The 20,416-nt window shown below is 38.0% G+C and overlaps 1 protein-coding gene across 6 annotated transcripts in view; it reads right to left on the reverse strand.

The window, feature by feature from the left end:
• The window catches only part of cerk (ceramide kinase), a 126,297-nt gene that overhangs the window by 41,888 nt on the left and 63,993 nt on the right, over positions 1-20,416 (reverse strand). For 4 of the 6 annotated variants that reach the window (XM_061958946.2, XM_061958944.2, XM_061958943.2 and 1 more), the window contains 4 exons: positions 17,360-17,485; positions 16,684-16,750; positions 11,730-11,875; positions 7,575-7,649 (listed from right to left, as the gene is read on the reverse strand). In XM_061958946.2, the coding sequence (XP_061814930.1) occupies positions 7,575-7,649; positions 11,730-11,875; positions 16,684-16,750; positions 17,360-17,485 (414 nt within the window). The remainder of the gene's footprint in view (positions 1-7,574; positions 7,650-11,729; positions 11,876-16,683; positions 16,751-17,359; positions 17,486-20,416) is intronic. The other 2 variants (XM_061958942.2, XM_061958945.2) reach the window with 2 other exon arrangements.

Genomic DNA, 20,416 nt, shown 5'->3' on the forward strand with positions numbered 1-20,416 from the left:
ACCCAATCATGGCACCCACCTGTTCCCAATTTGCCTGTTCACCTGTGGGATGTTCCAAATAAGTGTTTGATGAGCATTCCTCAACTTTATCAGTATTTATTGCCACCTTTCCCAACTTCTGTGTCACGTGTTGCTGGCATCAAATTCTAAAGTTAATGATTATTTGCAAAAAAAAAAAAAGTTTATGAGTTTGAACATCAAATATGTTGTCTTTGTAGCATATTCAACTGAATATGGGTTGAAAATGATTTGCAAATCATTGTATTCCATTTATGTTTACATCTAACACAATTTCCCAACTCATATGGAAACGGGATTTGTAAAAAGTAAAAAAAAAAAAAGGTGTGGTGAAATTAACCTCTGCCTTTGACCCATCCCCTTTGTTCACCCCCTGGGAAAAGGGGAGCAGTGAGCAGCAGCGGTGGCCACGCTCGGGAATTATTTTGGTGATTTAACCCCCAATTCCAACCCTTGATGCTGAGCGCCAAGCAGGGAGGTAATGGGTCCCATTTTTATAGTCCTTGGTGTGACTCGGCCGGGGTTTGAATTCACGACCTACCGATCTCAGGGCGGACCCTCTAACAGTCAGTCAAAGGAAACAAAGCTGGACTTGGATGTACTTTTCTGGTTCATTGATCAGATATGTAAAGTCGTTCAAGCGTGAACACAACAGGTGCACAAAAAAATGTAGTCAAATCCGAACTGTGATTCTTATTCATCCCAATTCTAAATCCATTTGTACATTTCAAAAAATCGATTTAAGTTTGTATTATTACGATTTTTTTATGAGAATCAATTTTTTTTAAAGTTGCTTTTAGCCCAGGGATGTCAAACGCACGGCCCGCAAACAGGTTAAATCCGGCCCGCGAGATGAGTTTGCTAAGCTGGATTTTTAAATTAAAGAAACTGCTGTTCTAAATGTGTCCACTGGATGTCGCAATAGTAATTCTGTGAGGCAAGCAAATGGTTTATACCAAGCAAGAGGTTCACGGTAAAGCGGGGCTGCGACTCCTCCCCCATCGACCCAATGCAAAAGAATCAGGTGTAAAATAAACAATTGGTAAAAATGCTGCATGAGACACTGCACCTTGATATAGTTCTGTGAAAATGATTGTCTTCTATGCAAATGTGAAGAAAGTGAACAGTGGAAATGACATATGAGGTACTTGACACATTGAAGCGTTTTTATTTATGCATTATGATGTTTCTTGTTCAAGCATAGAAGAGCTGTGACTTAAAGTATAACTGCTTTGTAAATACACCGAGATTAAGTCTAAGTTCATTGTGTTCTTCATGCTGTTTTTTGCAGCTGTACCATTTTTTTCTCTCAAAATGTTCAACTAACTTGAAGTGTTTTGTCAAGAGGATTATTTGGGATATGTACATTTTCATAATGTGCTTGTTCTATTTTGGGTCGAAGTAAAAACAGAAAAAAATCTAAAGTTATCGTCGTTGTATTTTTGAATTTTTATGCCGTGATTTTACCCGTCTGGCCCACGTGGGAATACATTTTCTTCCATGCGGCCCCTGATCTAAAATGAGTTTGACACCCCTGTTTTAGACCATCTCCATGCAAGCAGAAGGAGCTATTCTAATTTATAACCCGATTTGAAAAAGTTTCAATATAAATATTATATCAAATAATACATTGCGAGAATCGATTAGAATCAAAAATCAAGAATCGTGTTGAATCAATTATGGATAGGATGGAATCGTTAGGTGGCCCAAAAATTCACACCCCGAGTAAACACACACCAGGTAGGTTCCGTACATTTTTGTACTCACAATTTTTAAAGGGGAACATTATCACCAGACCTATGTAAGCGTCAATATATACCTTGATGTTGTAGAAAAAAGACCATATATTTTTTTTACCGATTTCCGAACTCTAAATGGGTGAATTTTGGCGAATTAAACGCCTTTCTAATATTCGCTCTCGGAGCTTGTGACCAGAGGTGGGTAGAGTAGCCAGAAATTGTACTCAAGTAAGAGTACTGTTACTTTAGAGATTTATTACACAAGTTAAAGTAATGAGTAGTCACCCAAATATTTACTTGAGTAAAAGTAAAAAGTATGTTGTGAAAAAACTACTCAAGTACTGAGTAACTGATGAGTAACATACACACACATATCATATATATATATATATATATATATATATATATATATATATATATATATATATATATATATATACATATATATACACATACATTGATATATACAGTATATCATTTATATTTATTTATTTTGCCGTTTTTGTTTACATGTTAATAGTGTTTTAATGAATATACATGCATGTTTAACACATATAGATTCCTTTCTTTCATGAAGGCAAGAATATAAGTTGGTGTATTACCTGATTCTGATGACTTGCATTGATTGGAATCAGACAGCAGTGCTTACCGTCCACGTTTTCAAATGCAGGAGAAAAAAAGTTCCTCCTTTCTGTCTAGTACCACATGAAAGTGTTTGGTTTTTGGTATCTTATTTGTCCAGCTTCCATATTCGTTTTCACACACTTTACAAGAAATACATTGGCGGCAAATTCCGTAGCTTGCTAGCTTGTTTGCGCTGGCTTTCGGAGACTCTTATTTTGAAAGGGCAGGCGCGATGGAGCAGCACTTTTATTGTGAAGACAGGAACTGTGCAGTCAGTCTTTAGGCTTGTGACGGGATGTACGTTTGAAATAAAAAAAGTGTCTTTTTTCCTTCACACTTTTGATTGATTGATTGAAACTTGTATTAGTAGATTGCACAGTACAGTACATATTCCGTACAATTGACCACTAAATGGTAACACCCCAATAAGTTTTTCAACTTGTTTAAGTCAGGTCATGTGACCGCCTGGCTCTGTTTGATTGGTCCAAAGTCACCAGTAACTGCATCTGATTGGTGGAACGGAGTCAAATGTCACTAGTGACTGCATTTTATTGGTGGAACGGAGTGAAACGTCACCAGTAAGGCAGGCACTTTGAAGGTCTGTCTGACAGACCAAAACAAACAAAGCGTGCATTAAAAGATCGATAAAAATTAGTAGCGAGTAGCGAGCTGAATGTAGATAAAAGTAGCGGAGTAAAAGTAGCGTTTCTTCTCTATAAATATACTCAAGTAAAAGTAAAAGTAAGTTGCATTAAAACTACTCTTAGAAGTACAATTTATCCCAAAAGTTACTCAAGTAGATGTAACGGAGTAAATGTAGCGCGTTACTACCCACCTCTGCTTGTGACGTCACATCGGGAAGCAATCCGCCATTTTCTCAAACACATTACAAACACCGAGTCAAATCAGCTCTGTTATTTTCCGTTTTTTCGACTGTTTTCCGTACCTTGGAAACATCATGCCTCGTCGGTGTGTTGTCGGAGGGTGTAACAACACGAACAGGGACGGATTCAAGTTGCACCAGTGGCCCAAAGATGCGAAAGTGGCAAGAAATTGGACGTTTGTTCCGCACACTGTACCGACGAAAGCTATGCTACGACAGAGATGGCAAGAATGTGTGGATATCCTGCGACACTCAAAGCAGATGCATTTCCAACGATAAAGTCAAAGAAATCTGCCGCCAGACCCCCAGGAAAAGAGAGCGGATGAGGGTATGTCTACAGAATATATTAATTGATGAAAACTGGGCTGTCTGCACTCTCAAAGTGCATGTTGTTGCCAACTGTATTTCATATGCTGTAAACCTAGTTCATAGTTGTTAGTTTCCTTTAATGCCAAACAAACACATACCAATCGTTGGTTAGAAGGCGATCGCCGAATTCGTCCTCGCTTTCTCCCGTGTCGCTGGCTGTCGTGTCGTTTTCGTCGGTTTCGCTTGCATACGGTTCAAACCGATATGGCTCAATAGCTTCAGTTTCTTCTTCAATTTCGTTTTCGCTACCTGCCTCCACACTACAACCGTCCGTTTCAATACATGCGTAATCTGTTAAGCCACTGAAATCCGAGTCTGAATCCGAGCTAATGTCGCTATACCTTGCTGTTCTTTCCGCCATGTTTGTTTGTGTTGGCTTCACTATGTGACGTCACAGGAAAATGGACGGGTGTATATAATGATGGTTAAAATCAGGCACTTTGAAGCTTTTTTTAGGGATATTGCGTGATGGGTAAAATTTTGAAAAAACTTTGAAAAATAAAATACGCCACTGGGAACTGATTTTTAATGGTTTTAACCCTTCTGAAATTGTGATAATGTTCCCCTTTAACATTACCTAATTTTTATTCTAGTTTTATTGATACTTTTTATGTACATTTTATTCTTACTTATTGTTTGCAGGGATGTTCCCGTCAAGGATTATGGTCAATAACAGAATAACTCCCACAAATGGGGCTCAAAAGGGCACGTGAAGTGAAGTGAATTATATTTATATAGTGCTTTTCTCTAGTGACTCAAAGCGCTTTACATAGTGAACCCCAATATCTAAGTTACATTTAAACCAGTGTGGGTGGCACTGGGAGAAGGTGGGTAAAGTGTCTTGCCCAAGGACACAACAGCAGTGACTAGGGTGGCGGAAGCAGGGATCGAACCTGCAGCCCTCAAGTTGCTGGCACGGCCACTCTACCAACCGAGTTATACCGCCCCACGTCATGTTGCAATACGTTTTGGGGGCCGGGTAGCTATTGTTGCCGGACATAGTTTTTTGTTTACATTGCTGTATTGTGAGAGAGAGCACGTTGGATTAAAAAATGGATCGCACGAAAGAAAAAAATGCTAGGGACTGTCCCGAAACAAACTGGACCTTGCTCTAAAGGCTCGCTACCTCGAAAAATAAGTAAAATTGGTGTCCTTTCGAGCACGCCCAATAGACGGGATTACAGCAAGCTGCCGAACGTGTCCTGTATCTCGGTCGTCAACCGAGTTTAGTTTTTACTAGAGATGTCCGATAATGGCTTTTCTGCCGATATCCGATATTCCGATATTGTCCAACTCTTAATTACCGATTATAATTACTCCATTATTTTTTTATTTGTTCACTGTTCTGTTGCAGAGAACAAGGAAATGGGATAAAATTGCTATGGTATGAAAAGAGGTAAGATTAAATAAGCTCTGCTTCTTCCTACTCCTTTTCGGACGTGCTGTAATGAAACAACTGGAATTGTGTGATACATTACATTGTATCGTATGCATGTTCCAAATGAACTGAAACTGAACTGAACTGAACAACACAAATACAACATTGAAACAACATGCGTTTTGCCGACATTTATTCAATGTCAGGTTGTGACGTTGATTTGACCATTGGAATTTGGGCATTTCCCAATGTTGGACAACAACAAATACAACTATTTTGCGATGTTGTTTCAAAGTCAGTTTCATAGGACATGTACGTATAATCAGAGCCGGCCCAAGGCATAAGCGTACTAAGCGCTTGCTTAGGGCCCCGCGGCCACCAGGGGGCCCCCAAAAGCAATTAACAAAAAAATCTTATTTTTAATTTTTTGCATGTACGAGTCTGACTGATGATTTCTAAATGATCAAAGATATATTATTGTACAAAAACACAATTTTAGGTCAACAGAGTGCTGCTGCTGATCTAGGCTTAGTGATTCTTCCTGCCTCTCTTTAAATGTAAAGCTGCCTCTGCTGCACCTGTGACGTTTGCCGCCTGCTATGGCGTCACATTAGTGCCAAAAATCCGAGCGCATAAAAACTGTTATCACGCGCTGATTCTCCACTTCGTGCGCGCGCGCGACACCCTTTTGCGCGCGTGTGGTGCCTTTTTGCGCGCGCGCCGTCTCGGTCTGTGCGCTGGCATGTTTCGTTTTGGCACTTTGGGGGCGGGTATGCTTAGACGGCCCCTTCTTTCTGATTGGTCAGGCGAAACGCTCAGAGCCAATCAGAAGTATAGCAGGGCGGGTCATCGTCAATATGTATCAAGATTGTTATAGGCGCAAAGTTTTCACTTCTTCTTGAACATTTGTTTTCTAATTTATGGAATTTCTTTTGATTCAGCCATAAAATTAATGAAATAATCTTTGAATTTTGTTTTTAAAATGTTAAAAATAGCCTTTTAATAATGTATTCTGAAACAGTTTAAAATAATCAGAGAACTGACTATCACTGACCCTACACAACTATGTTGCATAATTAAGTCTTTTTTTTTATAGCGAAAGAGGTCATTTCAACAGGTGGAGCATCCTATGTCATATCTACATGTAATAAGATTTGTAACAAGGCAAACCGTTTGTAAATTGGTTGAAAATCAAGCAAGTTATGGTAATTTAATTGGTACATGTACTAATTAAATTACCATAACTTGCTTTAACATCAATGTAATGATTGAGGCTAGCTGTCCGAGGTAAGATGGCTACAACGTTGCTACGCTGGAGAATGATTGGTCATATGAAAAATGCTCAGAGCCAATCAGAAAGGAGGGGCCGTCTAAGCATACCTGCCCCCAAAGTGCCAAAAAAAAAATGACAGCGCGAGGAGAGATGCCAGGAGTACACAGAGAGCGCACAGACCGAGACGGCGCGCGCGCAGAAAGGCACCGCGCGCGCGCAAAAAGACACCACGCGCGCGCAAAAAGACACCACGCGCGTGCAAAAGGGTGTCGCGCGCGCACAAAGTGGAGAATCAGCGCCACACCTAGTGTGTGTGTGTGACAATCATTGGTACTTTAACTTTTTCTACTTTATAACAGTTTTTATGCGCTTGGATTTTTGGCACTAATGTGACGCCATATCTTTCCTCTCAGATTCAGACAGGACTGAGCAGGTGATCAGAGGACCACTGTCTATTAAGGAGAACTTTTCATTCCCCAAACGGCATGATGGCCGAAGTTCTCATTATCATTATACCTACAGACAGCTAGTCAATGGGGAAAAAGTCAAGCGTAGCTGGCTGACTTATTCAAGAAGTAAAGATGCAGTCTATTGCTTTTGCTGCAAATTATTTTCCAAAAAGTCCTTAAAACTGGCAGCCGAGGGACAGCGGGATTGGGTCAACATAGGTGCACTGCTGAAACAGCATGAAAACAGTGAAGATCATTGTAGCAACATGGTGAAATGGAAGGAATTTGCCTTGCGTCTTTCAAAGGGGAAAACTATTGATGAATTTAACTTCAGTAGACTGCGCTCTCTTTGTACAAAGTAAACATTAAATATGAACAATTAACTAAAAATGTAAACTAGTAATTAAAGACTAATATGTACAAGACTGATGAGACAAGATGACACTTTTACTGTAAATACAAAGCTTTATCACTTGGACTGTTCAACCCCAGGCCACTCTTGTAGCTGAATGTTTTCTACATTTTAAGATTAGGAACCATATGTGGCACTCTGGACATCATTCGTTCATTCATTGGTATTATTTATGTTCTTAACTGGGCCACCCCCATATCTTTATAAATGACATGTCATTTGTAAAGACATGCCAGGCTGACAATAGGATCATGTAAACAACACTGCCAGAGCCGCAATGAGTTTATAGTAGGTGTGTGAATGATCAACAATCAATATTATTGGCAGAAATAGAGGGCCCCAAAATCAAATTTTGCTTAGGGCCCCATGGAGGCTTGGGCCGGCACTGCGTATAATCAACGTTTTATCAATGTCCTGTGCCACACCCACCTATAATGATGTGCAAGGCGGACGTAACCGCGTCGTTGGTTCCCACCGTGGCAAAGCAGGTGCAATCAGTGGAGCCTGTTGATGACACACAAAAAACACATAGTCAGACATCGGGGGACGCGTCTTTTGTCTTTGCATGCTCCACTCTTCAACGGCACAGCAGTGGAGATCGTAAGCAGCACCAAGTTCCTGGGGGGGTGCAGATAATTGACAATATCAATCAATCATCAATCAATGTTTATTTATATAGCCCTAAATCACAAGTGTCTCAAAGGGCTGCACAAGCCACAACGACATCCTCGGTACAAAGCCCACACAAGGGCAAGGAAAAACTCACCCCAGTGGGACGTTGACGTGAATGACTATGAGAAACCTTGGAGAGGACCGCATATGTGGGTAACCCCCCCCCTCTAGGGGAGACCGAATGCAATGGATGTCGAGTGGGTCTGACATAATATTGTGAGAGTCCAGTCCATAGTGGATCCAACATAATAGTAAGAGTCCAGTCCATAGTGGGGCCAGCAGGACACCATCCTGAGCGGAGACGGGTCAGCAGCGCAGAGATGTTCCCAGCCGATGCACAGGCGAGCGGTCCACCCCGGATCCCGACAGCCAGCACTTCATCCATGGCCACCGGACCTGTGCCCCCCCCCCCCCCCTCCACAAGGAAGAGGGGAGCAGAGGAGAAAAGAAAAGAAACGGCAGATCAACTGGTCTAAAGGCTAGAGTATACAAATGAGTTTTAAGATGGGACTTAAATGCTTCTACTGAGGTAGCATCTCTAATTGTTACCGGGAGGGCATTCCATAGTACTGGAGCCCGAATAGAAAACGCTCTATAGCCTGCAGACTTTTTTTGGGCTCTGGGAATCACTAATACGCCGGAGTTCTTTGAACGCAGATTTCTTTAATATGACCTCTTGTAAAAAGAGCTCAGCAGCACATGCACTTTTTGCGTCAGTTGAAAAGAGCACAGCTCCCTCACCACATTCTACAGAGGCACTATAGAGAGCCTACTGACCAACAGCATCTCTGTCTGGACTGGAGCCTGCAATGCCTCAGACTGGAAGTCTCTGCAGAGAGTGGTGAGGACGGCGAAAAAGATCATCAGGATTCCTCTTCCTCCTATCCAGGAGATCGCAAAAAGCCGCTGCCTGACCAGGGTTCGAAAATCTGCAGAGACTCCTCCCACCCACACCAAGGATTGTTTTCACTGCTGGACTCTAGAAAGAGGTTTCGCAGCCTCCGTAGCAGCACCTCCTGGTTCTGTAACAGCTTCTTCCCTCAGGTCTTAAGACTCTTGAACGCATCATAATAATCCCCCCAAAAATTGATTAACTGGCTGGAATATAAAGACAATATAGCATACATCCATAAACGTGGATGCATATGCAAAAGTGCAATATATTTATCTGTACAGTAATATATTTATTTATATCTGCAACTTATTGCTCTTTTATCCTGTACTACCATGAGCTAATGCAACGCAATTTCGTTCTTATCTGTACTGTAAAGTTCAAATTTGAATGACAATAAAAAGGAAGTCTAAGTCTAAGACATTTAGAGTAGAAGTGCTGATGATGACACGTTTCAGTCACCCAGCAGTGTGCCGCTGTGGTCTCTTTCCAGCCCAAAGCCAGGAGGAGATAGTCTACCTCTGTCAAATCGGACATTAAATATTTGAACGGGCGATCAGAAGGGCCTATCGCTCTTTCTTGAATTCAGACCTATCTTCCGCCCTTTTGATCATCCCCAAGTGTTGGAGTGAAGCCGGCGATAAAAGATGGCGCGAGAGGACAGGCGAATGGAACGCGGCACACTTTGCTCACACAAGTGTGACAGCCCATCAGCACTCCGGCTCATCTTGGTTATCACTTATCTTGGCCTTTGCGTCTTCTCGCGGCTTCATTATCACACGCAGACATTTTCCATTTGCCGCAGACGTCGCCGTCTCTTCTGGCCTGAAGGAGTCGCACGTGAAGCGACGTCGGCGCGCTTTGATGTCCTTATACGCTCTTTAAAGGAGCACTTAGTGACTTCGAATGAGAACGCCGCACCTCTCAACCGGTTGCTAAATCGACACATCTACCTCCACCAGCTTGATCCCATTTATGACACTGGTAATTGACCACCTGCTGGGTCGCCATAGAAACCCTCTTTCGTAACTCAGCAACGCATGCATTCACAGGTAGCTATCAATATTTAAAAAAAAAAGAGTACAGAAAATGATAGAAAACAAAAAAGCAAGCAGGAGAGGGAAAAAGGAGCGTCCGCCTTCGATGAGTGCCAGTGAGTATGCCATACTTGCCAACCTTGAGACCTCCGATTTCGGGAGGTGGGGGGGCGTGGTTGGGGGGGCGTGGTTAAGAGGGGAGGAGTATATTTACAGCTAGAATTCACCAAGTCAAGTATTTCATATATACAGGTAAAAGCCAGTAAATTAGAATATTTTGAAAAACTTGATTTATTTCAGTAATTGCATTCAAAAGGTGTAACTTGTACATTATATTTATTCATTGCACACAGACTGATGCATTCAAATGTTTATTTCATTTAATTTTGATGATTTGAAGTGGCAACAAATGAAAATCCAAAATTCCGTGTGTCACAAAATTAGAATATTACTTAAGGCTAATACAAAAAAGGGATTTTTAGAAATGTTGGCCAACTGAAAAGTATGAAAATGAAAAATATGAGCATGTACAATACTCAATACTTGGTTGGAGCTCCTTTTGCCTCAATTACTGCGTTAATGCGGCGTGGCATGGAGTCGATGAGTTTCTGGCACTGCTCAGGTGTTATGAGAGCCCAGGTTGCTCTGATAGTGGCCTTCAACTCTTCTGCGTTTTTGGGTCTGGCATTCTGCATCTTCATTTTCACAATACCCCACAGATTTTCTATGGGGCTAAGGTCAGGGGAGTTGGCGGGCCAATTTAGAACAGAAATACCATGGTCCATAAACCAGGCACGGGTAGATTTTGCGCTGTGTGCAGGCGCCAAGTCCTGTTGGAACTTGAAATCTCCATCTCCATAGAGCAGGTCAGCAGCAGGAAGCATGAAGTGCTCTAAAACTTGCTGGTAGACGGCTGCGTTGACCCTGGATCTCAGGAAACAGAGTGGACCGACACCAGCAGATGACATGGCACCCCAAACCATCACTGATGGTGGAAACTTTACACTAGACTTCAGGCAACGTGGATCCTGTGCCTCTCCTGTCTTCCTCCAGACTCTGGGACCTCGATTTCCAAAGGAAATGCAAAATTTGCATGGTTGGGTGATGGTTTGGGGTGCCATGTCATCTGCTGGTGTCGGTCCACTCTGTTTCCTGAGATCCAGGGTCAACGCAGCCGTCTACCAGCAAGTTTTAGAGCACTTCATGCTTCCTGCTGCTGACCTGCTCTATGGAGATGGAGATTTCAAGTTCCAACAGGACTTGGCGCCTGCACACAGCGCAAAATCTACCCGTGCCTGGTTTACGGACCATGGTATTTCTGTTCTAAATTGGCCCGCCAACTCCCCTGACCTTAGCCCCATAGAAAATCTGTGGGGTATTGTGAAAAGGAAGATGCAGAATGCCAGACCCAAAAACGCAGAAGAGTTGAAGGCCACTATCAGAGCAACCTGGGCTCTCATAACACCTGAGCAGTGCCAGAAACTCATCGACTCCATGCCACGCCGCATTAACGCAGTAATTGAGGCAAAAGGAGCTCCAACCAAGTATTGAGTATTGTACATGCTCATATTTTTCATTTTCATACTTTTCAGTTGACCAACATTTCTAAAAATCCCTTTTTTGTATTAGCCTTAAGTAATATTCTAATTTTGTGACACACGGAATTTGGGATTTTCATTTGTTGCCACTTCAAATCATCAAAATTAAATGAAATAAACATTTGAATGCATCAGTCTGTGTGCAATGAATAAATATAATGTACAAGTTACACCTTTTGAATGCAATTACTGAAATAAATCAAGTTTTTCAAAATATTCTAATTTACTGGCTTTTACCTGTAGAGTGTATGGCCAACTGGGTTTTAAAGTTGGTAGCAAACATGGCGCCCTGTAGTCACGTGAGGGACAACACCATATTGAGTCAAATGTGAGAAGAAACATATGTGAACATGACGCCATACTTCCTGTATGTCTGCAGTCCTACCTGCAGGGATGATGCCAATGCGAAGGGAACACGGCACCAAATTGGCAGTGGGCTGGTTTGGGTCTACACCATGGTCCATTTGGGTTCTGGTGACCAGCCCGTGCAGAATCTCACTGAATGTCCCATCTCCACCCACGCATACCACGCTAGGACAACACACAGTAATGACAACATCATGTACTTTTTGCATAATCAATCATTTGGTAGCAAGTTGTATCCTATTCTGTCATTTCTGAAATTGAAGTGAAATTAAATTATGATTTTTTTTTTCCAGATATATTAGGATTTTAGGGGGAGGGGTGAAATAAATATAAAGTTAAAAAAAGAAAAAATATATGAAAATAAAGTTAAATTGTTTTTTATAAAATGGGAATTTATTTATTGATTTTTGTTAACATTTGCAATACATATAGAATGTATTTATGCATTTAAAAAAACATTTTGTTTTTAAAATCTATTTGGATGTATACAGATTTTTATTTACTTTATAGGTATTACATTTTGTCACAAAAATAATCCATACTTTATGATTACAACATTAACCTGCAAAAAAAAAAAAAAAAAAAATCATGGCTAAGTGATGAAAATGTATGTAAAAACAAGAATAAAGTATAGAACAAAAAAAAAAATTAAATGGGAATACATTTAATGAAATTTGCGTTTACATACATATGGAATATATTTATGCATTTGTGTATTTCAGTACCTTTTTTCATTTAGATTTGTATCTTTCATTGTGTAATATTTCTCATTTACTTTATATCTATTTAAGTTTGTCACAACATACTATATGATTAGAACTTAGCTGCAATATAAAGGATTTGAATAAAATCATAACTGCTGATCATCAATAGAAAGCTGAACAATTTTAATTGAATTTATTTAATAAAATATCATACACATTTTCATTTACTCAAAACCCATTTTAAGAAAAATATGGCAAAAAATAACAAATATGTGACAAAAGAGGGTAAAGTGTTGCATAAATAAATACTCTAGAAACTTAAAATGTTTGCAGAATTTAAAAGCAAATGTTAAATTATGGCAAAATATAACATTCATGTGACAAAAAGCGTAATATCTTGCATAAATACTTCAGAAACTAAACATGTTTGCAGAATTTAAAAGCAAATGTTAAACTGTGGCAAAATATGACATTTATGTGACAGAAAAGGGTAATATCTTGCTTAAATACTTCAGAAACTAAACAATATGTTTGCAGAATTTAAAAGCAAATGTTAAACTGTGGCAAAATATGACATTTATGTGACAAAAAAGGGTAATATCTTGCTTAAATACTTCAGAAACTAAACAATATGTTTGCAGAATTTAAAAGCAAATGTTAAACTGTGGCAAAATATGACATTTATGTGACAAAAAAGAGTAATATCTTGCATAAATACTTCAGAAACTAAATAGGTTGGCAGAATTTAAAAGCAAATGTTAAACTGTGACAAAATATGACATTTATGTGGCAAAAAAGAGTAATATCTTGCATAAATACTTCAGAAACTAAATAGGTTGGCAGAATTTAAAAGCAAATGTTAAACTGTGGCAAAATATGACATTTATGTGGCAAAAAAGGGTAATATCTTGCACAAATACTTCAGAAACTAAAAATGTTGGCAGAATTAAAAACCAAATGACAAAATATGGCAAAAAAATAACAAATATGTGGCAAAAAAAAGTTATATATTGCATAAATAAATAATCTACAAACTAAACAAAATGTTTTCAGAATTTAAAAACAAATGTTAAACTATGGCATAATATAACGTTTATGTGGCAAAAAAGGGTAATATCTTGCATAAATAAATACTCTAGAAACTAAACAAAATGTTGGCAGAATTAAAAAACAAATGATGATACATGGCAAAATATAACAAATATGTGGAAAAAAAGTTAATATCTTGCATACATAAATACTCTACAAACTAAAAATGTTTGCAGAATTAAAAAGGAAATGTTAAACTATAGCATAATATAACATTTATGTGGCAAAAAATGGTAATATCTTGCAAAAGTACTTCTGAATCCAAACAATGTTTGCAGAATTAAAAAGCAATTGTTAAACTGTGGCAAAATATGACATTTATGTGGCAAAAAAGGGTAATATCTTGCACAAATACTTCAGAAACTAAAAATGTTGGCAAAATTAAAAACCAAATGACAAAATATGGCAAAATATAACAAATATGTGGCAAAAAGGGTAATATCTTGCATAAATAAATACTCTAGAAACTAAACAAAATGTTGGCAGAATTAAAAAACAAATGATGTATGGCAAAATATAGCAAAGATGTGGAAAAAAGTTAATATCTTGCATACATAAATACTCTACAAACTAAAAATGTTTGCAGAATTAAAAAGGAAATGTTAAACTATAGCATAATATAACATTTATGTGGCAAAAAATGGTAATATCTTGCAAAAGTACTTCTGAATCTAAACAATGTTTGCAGAATTAAAAAGCAATTGTTAAACTGTGGCAAAATATGACATTTATGTGGCAAAAAAGGGTAATATCTTGCACAAATACTTCAGAAACTAAAAATGTTGGCAAAATTAAAAACCAAATGACAAAATATGGCAAAATATAACAAATATGTGGCAAAAAGGGTAATATATTGCATAAATAAATACTCTAGAAACTAAACAAAATGATTTCAGAATTTAAAAACAAATGTTAAACTATGGCATAATATAACGTTTATGTGGCAAAAAAGGGTAATATCTTGCATAAATAAATACTCTAGAAACTAAACAAAATGTCAGAATTTAAAAAAAAAAGTTGTTTGGCAAAATATAACAAAGATGTAGAAAAAAAGTGAATATCTTGCATACATAAATACTCTAGAAACTAAAAATGTTTGCAGAATTAAAAAGCAGATGTTAAACTATGGCATGATATAACATTTATGTGGCAAAAAATGGTAATATCTTGCAAAAGTACTTCTGAATCTAAACAATGTTTGCAGAATTAAAAAGCAAATGTTAAACTGTGGCAAAATATGACATTTATGTGGCAAAAAAAGGGTAATATCTTGCACAAATACTCCAGAAACTAAAAAGTTGGCAGAATTAAAAACCAAATGACAAAATATGGCAAAATATAACAAATATGTGGCAAAAAAGGGTAATATCTTGCATAAATAAATACTCTAGAAACCAAACAAAATGTTGGCAAAATTAAGACATTTATGTGGCAAAAAAAGGGTAATATCTTTTTTACTTCAGAAACTAAAAGTTTGCAGAATTAAAAACCAAATGACAAAATATGGCAAAATATAACAAATATGTGGCAAAAAGGGTAATATCGTGCATAAATAAATACTCTAGAAACTAAACAAAATGATTTCAGAATTTAAAAACAAATGTTAAACTATGGCATAATATAACGTTTATGTGGCAAAAAAGGGTAATATCTTGCATAAATAAATACTCTAGAAACTAAACAAAATGTTGTCAGAATTTAAAAAAAAAAGATGTTTGGCAAAATATAACAAAGATGTAGAAAAAAAGTGAATATCTTGCATACATAAATACTCTACAAACTAAAAATGTTTGCAGAATTAAAAAGCAGATGTTAAACTATGGCATGATATAACATTTATGTGGCAAAAAATGGTAATATCTTGCAAAAGTACTCTGAATCTAAACAATGTTTGCAGAATTAAAAAGCAAATGTTAAATTGTGGCAAAATATGACATTTATGTGGCAAAAAAAGGGTAATATCTTGCACAAATACTCCAGAAACTAAAAAGTTGGCAGAATTAAAAACCAAATGACAAAATATGGCAAAATATAACAAATATGTGGCAAAAAAGGGTAATATCTTGCATAAATAAATACTCTAGAAACTAAACAAAATGTTGGCAAAATTAAGAAACAAATGATGTATGGCAAAATATAACAAATGTGTGGAAAAAAAGTTAATATCTTGCATACATAAATACTCTAGAAACTAAAAATGTTTGCAGAATTAAAAAGCAAATGTTAAACTATGGCATGATATAACATTTATGTGGCAAAAAATGGTAATATCTTGCAAAAGTACTTCTGAATCTAAACAATGTTTGCAGAATTAAAAAGCAAATGTTAAACTGTGGCAAAATATGACATTTATGTGGCAAAAAAAGGGTAATATCTTTTTTACTTCAGAAACTAAAAGTTGGCAGAATTAAAAACCAAATGACAAAATATGGCAAAATATAACAAATATGTGGCAAAAAGGGTAATATCTTGCATAAATAAATACTCTAGAAACTAAACAAAATGATTTCAGAATTTAAAAACAAATGTTAATCTATGGCATAATATAACGTTTATGTGGCAAAAAAGGGTAATATCTTGCATAAATAAATACTCTAGAAACTAAACAAAATGTTGGCAGAATTAAAAAACAAATGATGTATGGCAAATATAACAAAGATGTGGAAAAAAAGTTCATATCTTGCATACAAAACTACTCTAGAAACTAAAAATGTTTGCAGAATTAAAAAGCAGATGTTAAACTATGGCATGATATAACATTTATGTGGCAAACATGGTATTATCTTGCATGAATAAATACTCGAGAAACTAAACAAAATGTTGGCAGAATTAAAAAACAAATGATGATACATGGCAAAATATAACAAATATGTGGAAAAAAAGTTAATATCTTGCATACATAAATACTCTAGAAACTAAAAATGTTTGCAGAATTAAAAAGCAGATGTTAAACTATGGCATGATATAACATTTATGTGGCAAACATGGTATTATCTTGCATGAATAAATACTCGAGAAACTACACAAAACGTTTGCAGAATTAAAAAGCAAATGTTAAACCATGGCATAATATAACATTTATGTGACAAAACGGGGACTATTTGTTGACATTCTTATGAAGACAAGTTGGCAGCTAGGACATTATGAACAACAGTGAGTCAACGACTCAACAAGACTCACCCATCATATTTATCCAGATTTGCTTCTGATTTCAAGTGGTCTCTGGCATGATTGGCCCGTTCTGTAACTACGGCAACACATGAAACAGTCAGTCCCTATTATGCCAGCATCAGGGAAGTTTACAATAAAGACAAGACCCTTTCCCCCAAAACAAGGTCCTGCAATTTGAAGTGTTTACTGGACTCTGTTGTTCAGATTGATGTCCAGGTCCAAGTTTAAGTGCAGAGACAACAACAACAAGAAAAGCCAATTCAGGTAGTATATATCAAACCACAAAAATGAGCCCTGGGCCCGGGGGGTGGGGGGGGGGGGGGGGGGGGGAGAACACAAAATGTCTACCGTAAATCTGTTTGCTCTTATAATCCCAACACAAATAAAAGAGTTTCTGGCCGCTGCAGGGACTCTGCACAAACTGTATTCACTGTGATGGACCATCGCCAGTGCAGACTGTGTAGCTGCTGCAAACACTTATTGAATAATAGATGTGTTTGGATACCCCAGCTTATCAGCTATCACCACCTCCATTAGGGCTCCGCCATGATTAATGGCACCAAGAAGCCAAATCATATTCTTGCAGGCCTCTCCAGGCCCGAGCCGTGCTGGGGAGCGATTTCGGCGGCCGCCGAGACTCATTTTTTATTCAAATATTTGAGGTGCACCTCTGACGGGAACCCACCGATCACGTCCGTGGAGATGCAGGCTCGGGAAAACAGCGGCGCCACCTTCTGGTCGTAAATGCACTTGCCCTGCCGCTTCCCCCCGAAGGGATTGACGTACACCAGCAGGCTCTTGGGCCGATCGGCTGCATAAAGAAGAATGTGGGATAGTCATTAACAATGTTTTTCTAACTGCTTACACACGAAATATTCAAGATTCAATATTGTCATAGGCACAGTTAAACAGACAGTTTGCTGTACAATGAAAATCTTACTTTGCTAGTCCACCCTTCAACAAGTCACACGGTACTTAGCTAAAATAAATACCGTATTTTTCGGACTTAAGTCGCAGTTTTTTTCATAGTTTGGCCGGGCTCCAGTGCGACTTATATACAGGTAAAAGCCAGTAAATTAGAATATTTTGAAAAACTTGATTTATTTCAGTAATTGCATTCAAAAGGTGTAACTTGTACATTATATTTATTCATTGCACACAGACTGATGCATTCAAATGTTTATTTCATTTAATTTTGATGATTTGAAGTGGCAACAAATGAAAATCCAAAATTCCGTGTGTCACAAAATTAGAATATTACTTAAGGCTAATACAAAAAAGGGATTTTTAGAAATGTTGGCCAACTGAAAAGTATGAAAATGAAAAATATGAGCATGTACAATACTCAATACTTGGTTGGAGCTCCTTTTGCCTCAATTACTGCGTTAATGCGGCATGGCATGGAGTCGATGAGTTTCTGGCACTGCTCAGGTGTTATGAGAGCCCAGGTTGCTCTGATAGTGGCCTTCAACTCTTCTGCGTTTTTGGGTCTGGCATTCTGCATCTTCCTTTTCACAATACCCCACAGATTTTCTATGGGGCTAAGGTCAGGGGAGTTGGCGGGCCAATTTAGAACAGAAATACCATGGTCCGTAAACCAGGCACGGGTAGATTTTGCGCTGTGTGCAGGCGCCAAGTCCTGTTGGAACTTGAAATCTCCATCTCCATAGAGCAGGTCAGCAGCAGGAAGCATGAAGTGCTCTAAAACTTGCTGGTAGACGGCTGCGTTGACCCTGGATCTCAGGAAACAGAGTGGACCGACACCAGCAGATGACATGGCACCCCAAACCATCACCCAACCATGCAAATTTTGCATTTCCTTTGGAAATCGAGGTCCCAGAGTCTGGAGGAAGACAGGAGAGGCACAGGATCCACGTTGCCTGAAGTCTAGTGTAAAGTTTCCACCATCAGTGATGGTTTGGGGTGCCATGTCATCTGCTGGTGTCGGTCCACTCTGTTTCCTGAGATCCAGGGTTAACGCAGCCGTCTATCAGCAAGTTTTAGAGCACTTCATGCTTCCTGCTGCTGACCTGCTCTATGGAGATGGAGATTTCAAGTTCCAACAGGACTTGGCGCCTGCACACAGCGCAAAATCTACCCGTGCCTGGTTTACGGACCATGGTATTTCTGTTCTAAATTGGCCCGCCAACTCCCCTGACCTTAGCCCCATAGAAAATCTGTGGGGTATTGTGAAAAGGAAGATGCAGAATGCCAGACCCAAAAACGCAGAAGAGTTGAAGGCCACTATCAGAGCAACCTGGGCTCTCATAACACCTGAGCAGTGCCAGAAACTCATCGACTCCATGCCACGCCGCATTAACGCAGTAATTGAGGCAAAAGGAGCTCCAACCAAGTATTGAGTATTGTACATGCTCATATTTTTCATTTTCATACTTTTCAGTTGGCCAACATTTCTAAAAATCCCTTTTTTGTATTAGCCTTAAGTAATATTCTAATTTTGTGACACACGGAATTTTGGATTTTCATTTGTTGCCACTTCAAATCATCAAAATTAAATGAAATAAACATTTGAATGCATCAGTCTGTGTGCAATGAATAAATATAATGTACAAGTTACACCTTTTGAATGCAATTACTGAAATAAATCAAGTTTTTCAAAATATTCTAATTTACTGGCTTTTACCTGTATGTTTTTTTCCTTTTTTGTTATGCATTTTCGGCAGGTGCGACTTATACTCCGGTGCGACTTATACTCCGAAAAATACGGCTATATAAAATGTACAGTTTAGCAGTTTAAATTAAGGTATAAAAAAAAGTATAAGCTATATACAAGGCACAGTGAGTAACATAACATTATTGCACATTCTGATTCATAGTCGGCAGTATAAATTTTGAGGTGACATTGGGTCACAGCAGCAGTTTTTCAATTTAAAATGTCCACACTGTTAACAAAGTCTACACACAGTAAACAAAACCTCTGTGCAGATTTGCCTAATATTAGGCTTACACTCTACTTCACAGTTTTTGCAAAATATTACACACAATACTTTACACACCTTGCACACAATTAAGGATTGTGATACACACATCTTACCATCTTACACACACACTAGGATTGTGATACACCCATTTTCACACTTTACACACACACACTGCAAAAACTGAAATCTAAGTAAGATGAAATATCTCAAATAAGGGTGATATTTGCTTATTTTCTGTCTGATAAGATACTTCTTCTCACTAAGCAGACTGTATGTTAGTGTTTTACTTGTTTTAAGGGTTTTGGTCCTAAATGATCTCAGTAAGATATAACAGATTGTTGCTGAGATTTGATGACCTATATTGAGTAAAACATGCTTGAAACTAGAATGTCAACTGTTGCAAAGCTGTGTCATCAACACTCACAAGTATAAAACTACTTTTTTAAAGTAAGAATTTCTTATTTCAAGTATGAAATAAAAAAATCCTGACTTTGACACAATTGTGTCTCATAATTAAAACTTTGCTGTTTTATTTTCAATGAAACAATAGAACATACATACTCATATCGTAGTACAGTTGGCACAGTACAGCAAACTGACAGTTAATATTTAAACATTTAACATGTGACATTTCAAACAATTTTGAACACAAATAATTCATACACATTCAGATCAATTCTTCAAAATTACAATTAAAAAACAAATAGGTCGGGGGCCGGGCTGTAAATATACATTTATATATATATATATATATTTCTTGCGCACTAATTGACTAAAAGAGCACGCAGTTGGCGCGATGA

The sequence above is a fragment of the Nerophis lumbriciformis genome, linkage group LG05, assembly GCF_033978685.3.
Source record: "Nerophis lumbriciformis linkage group LG05, RoL_Nlum_v2.1, whole genome shotgun sequence".
Classification (NCBI taxonomy): Eukaryota; Metazoa; Chordata; class Actinopteri; order Syngnathiformes; family Syngnathidae; genus Nerophis; species Nerophis lumbriciformis.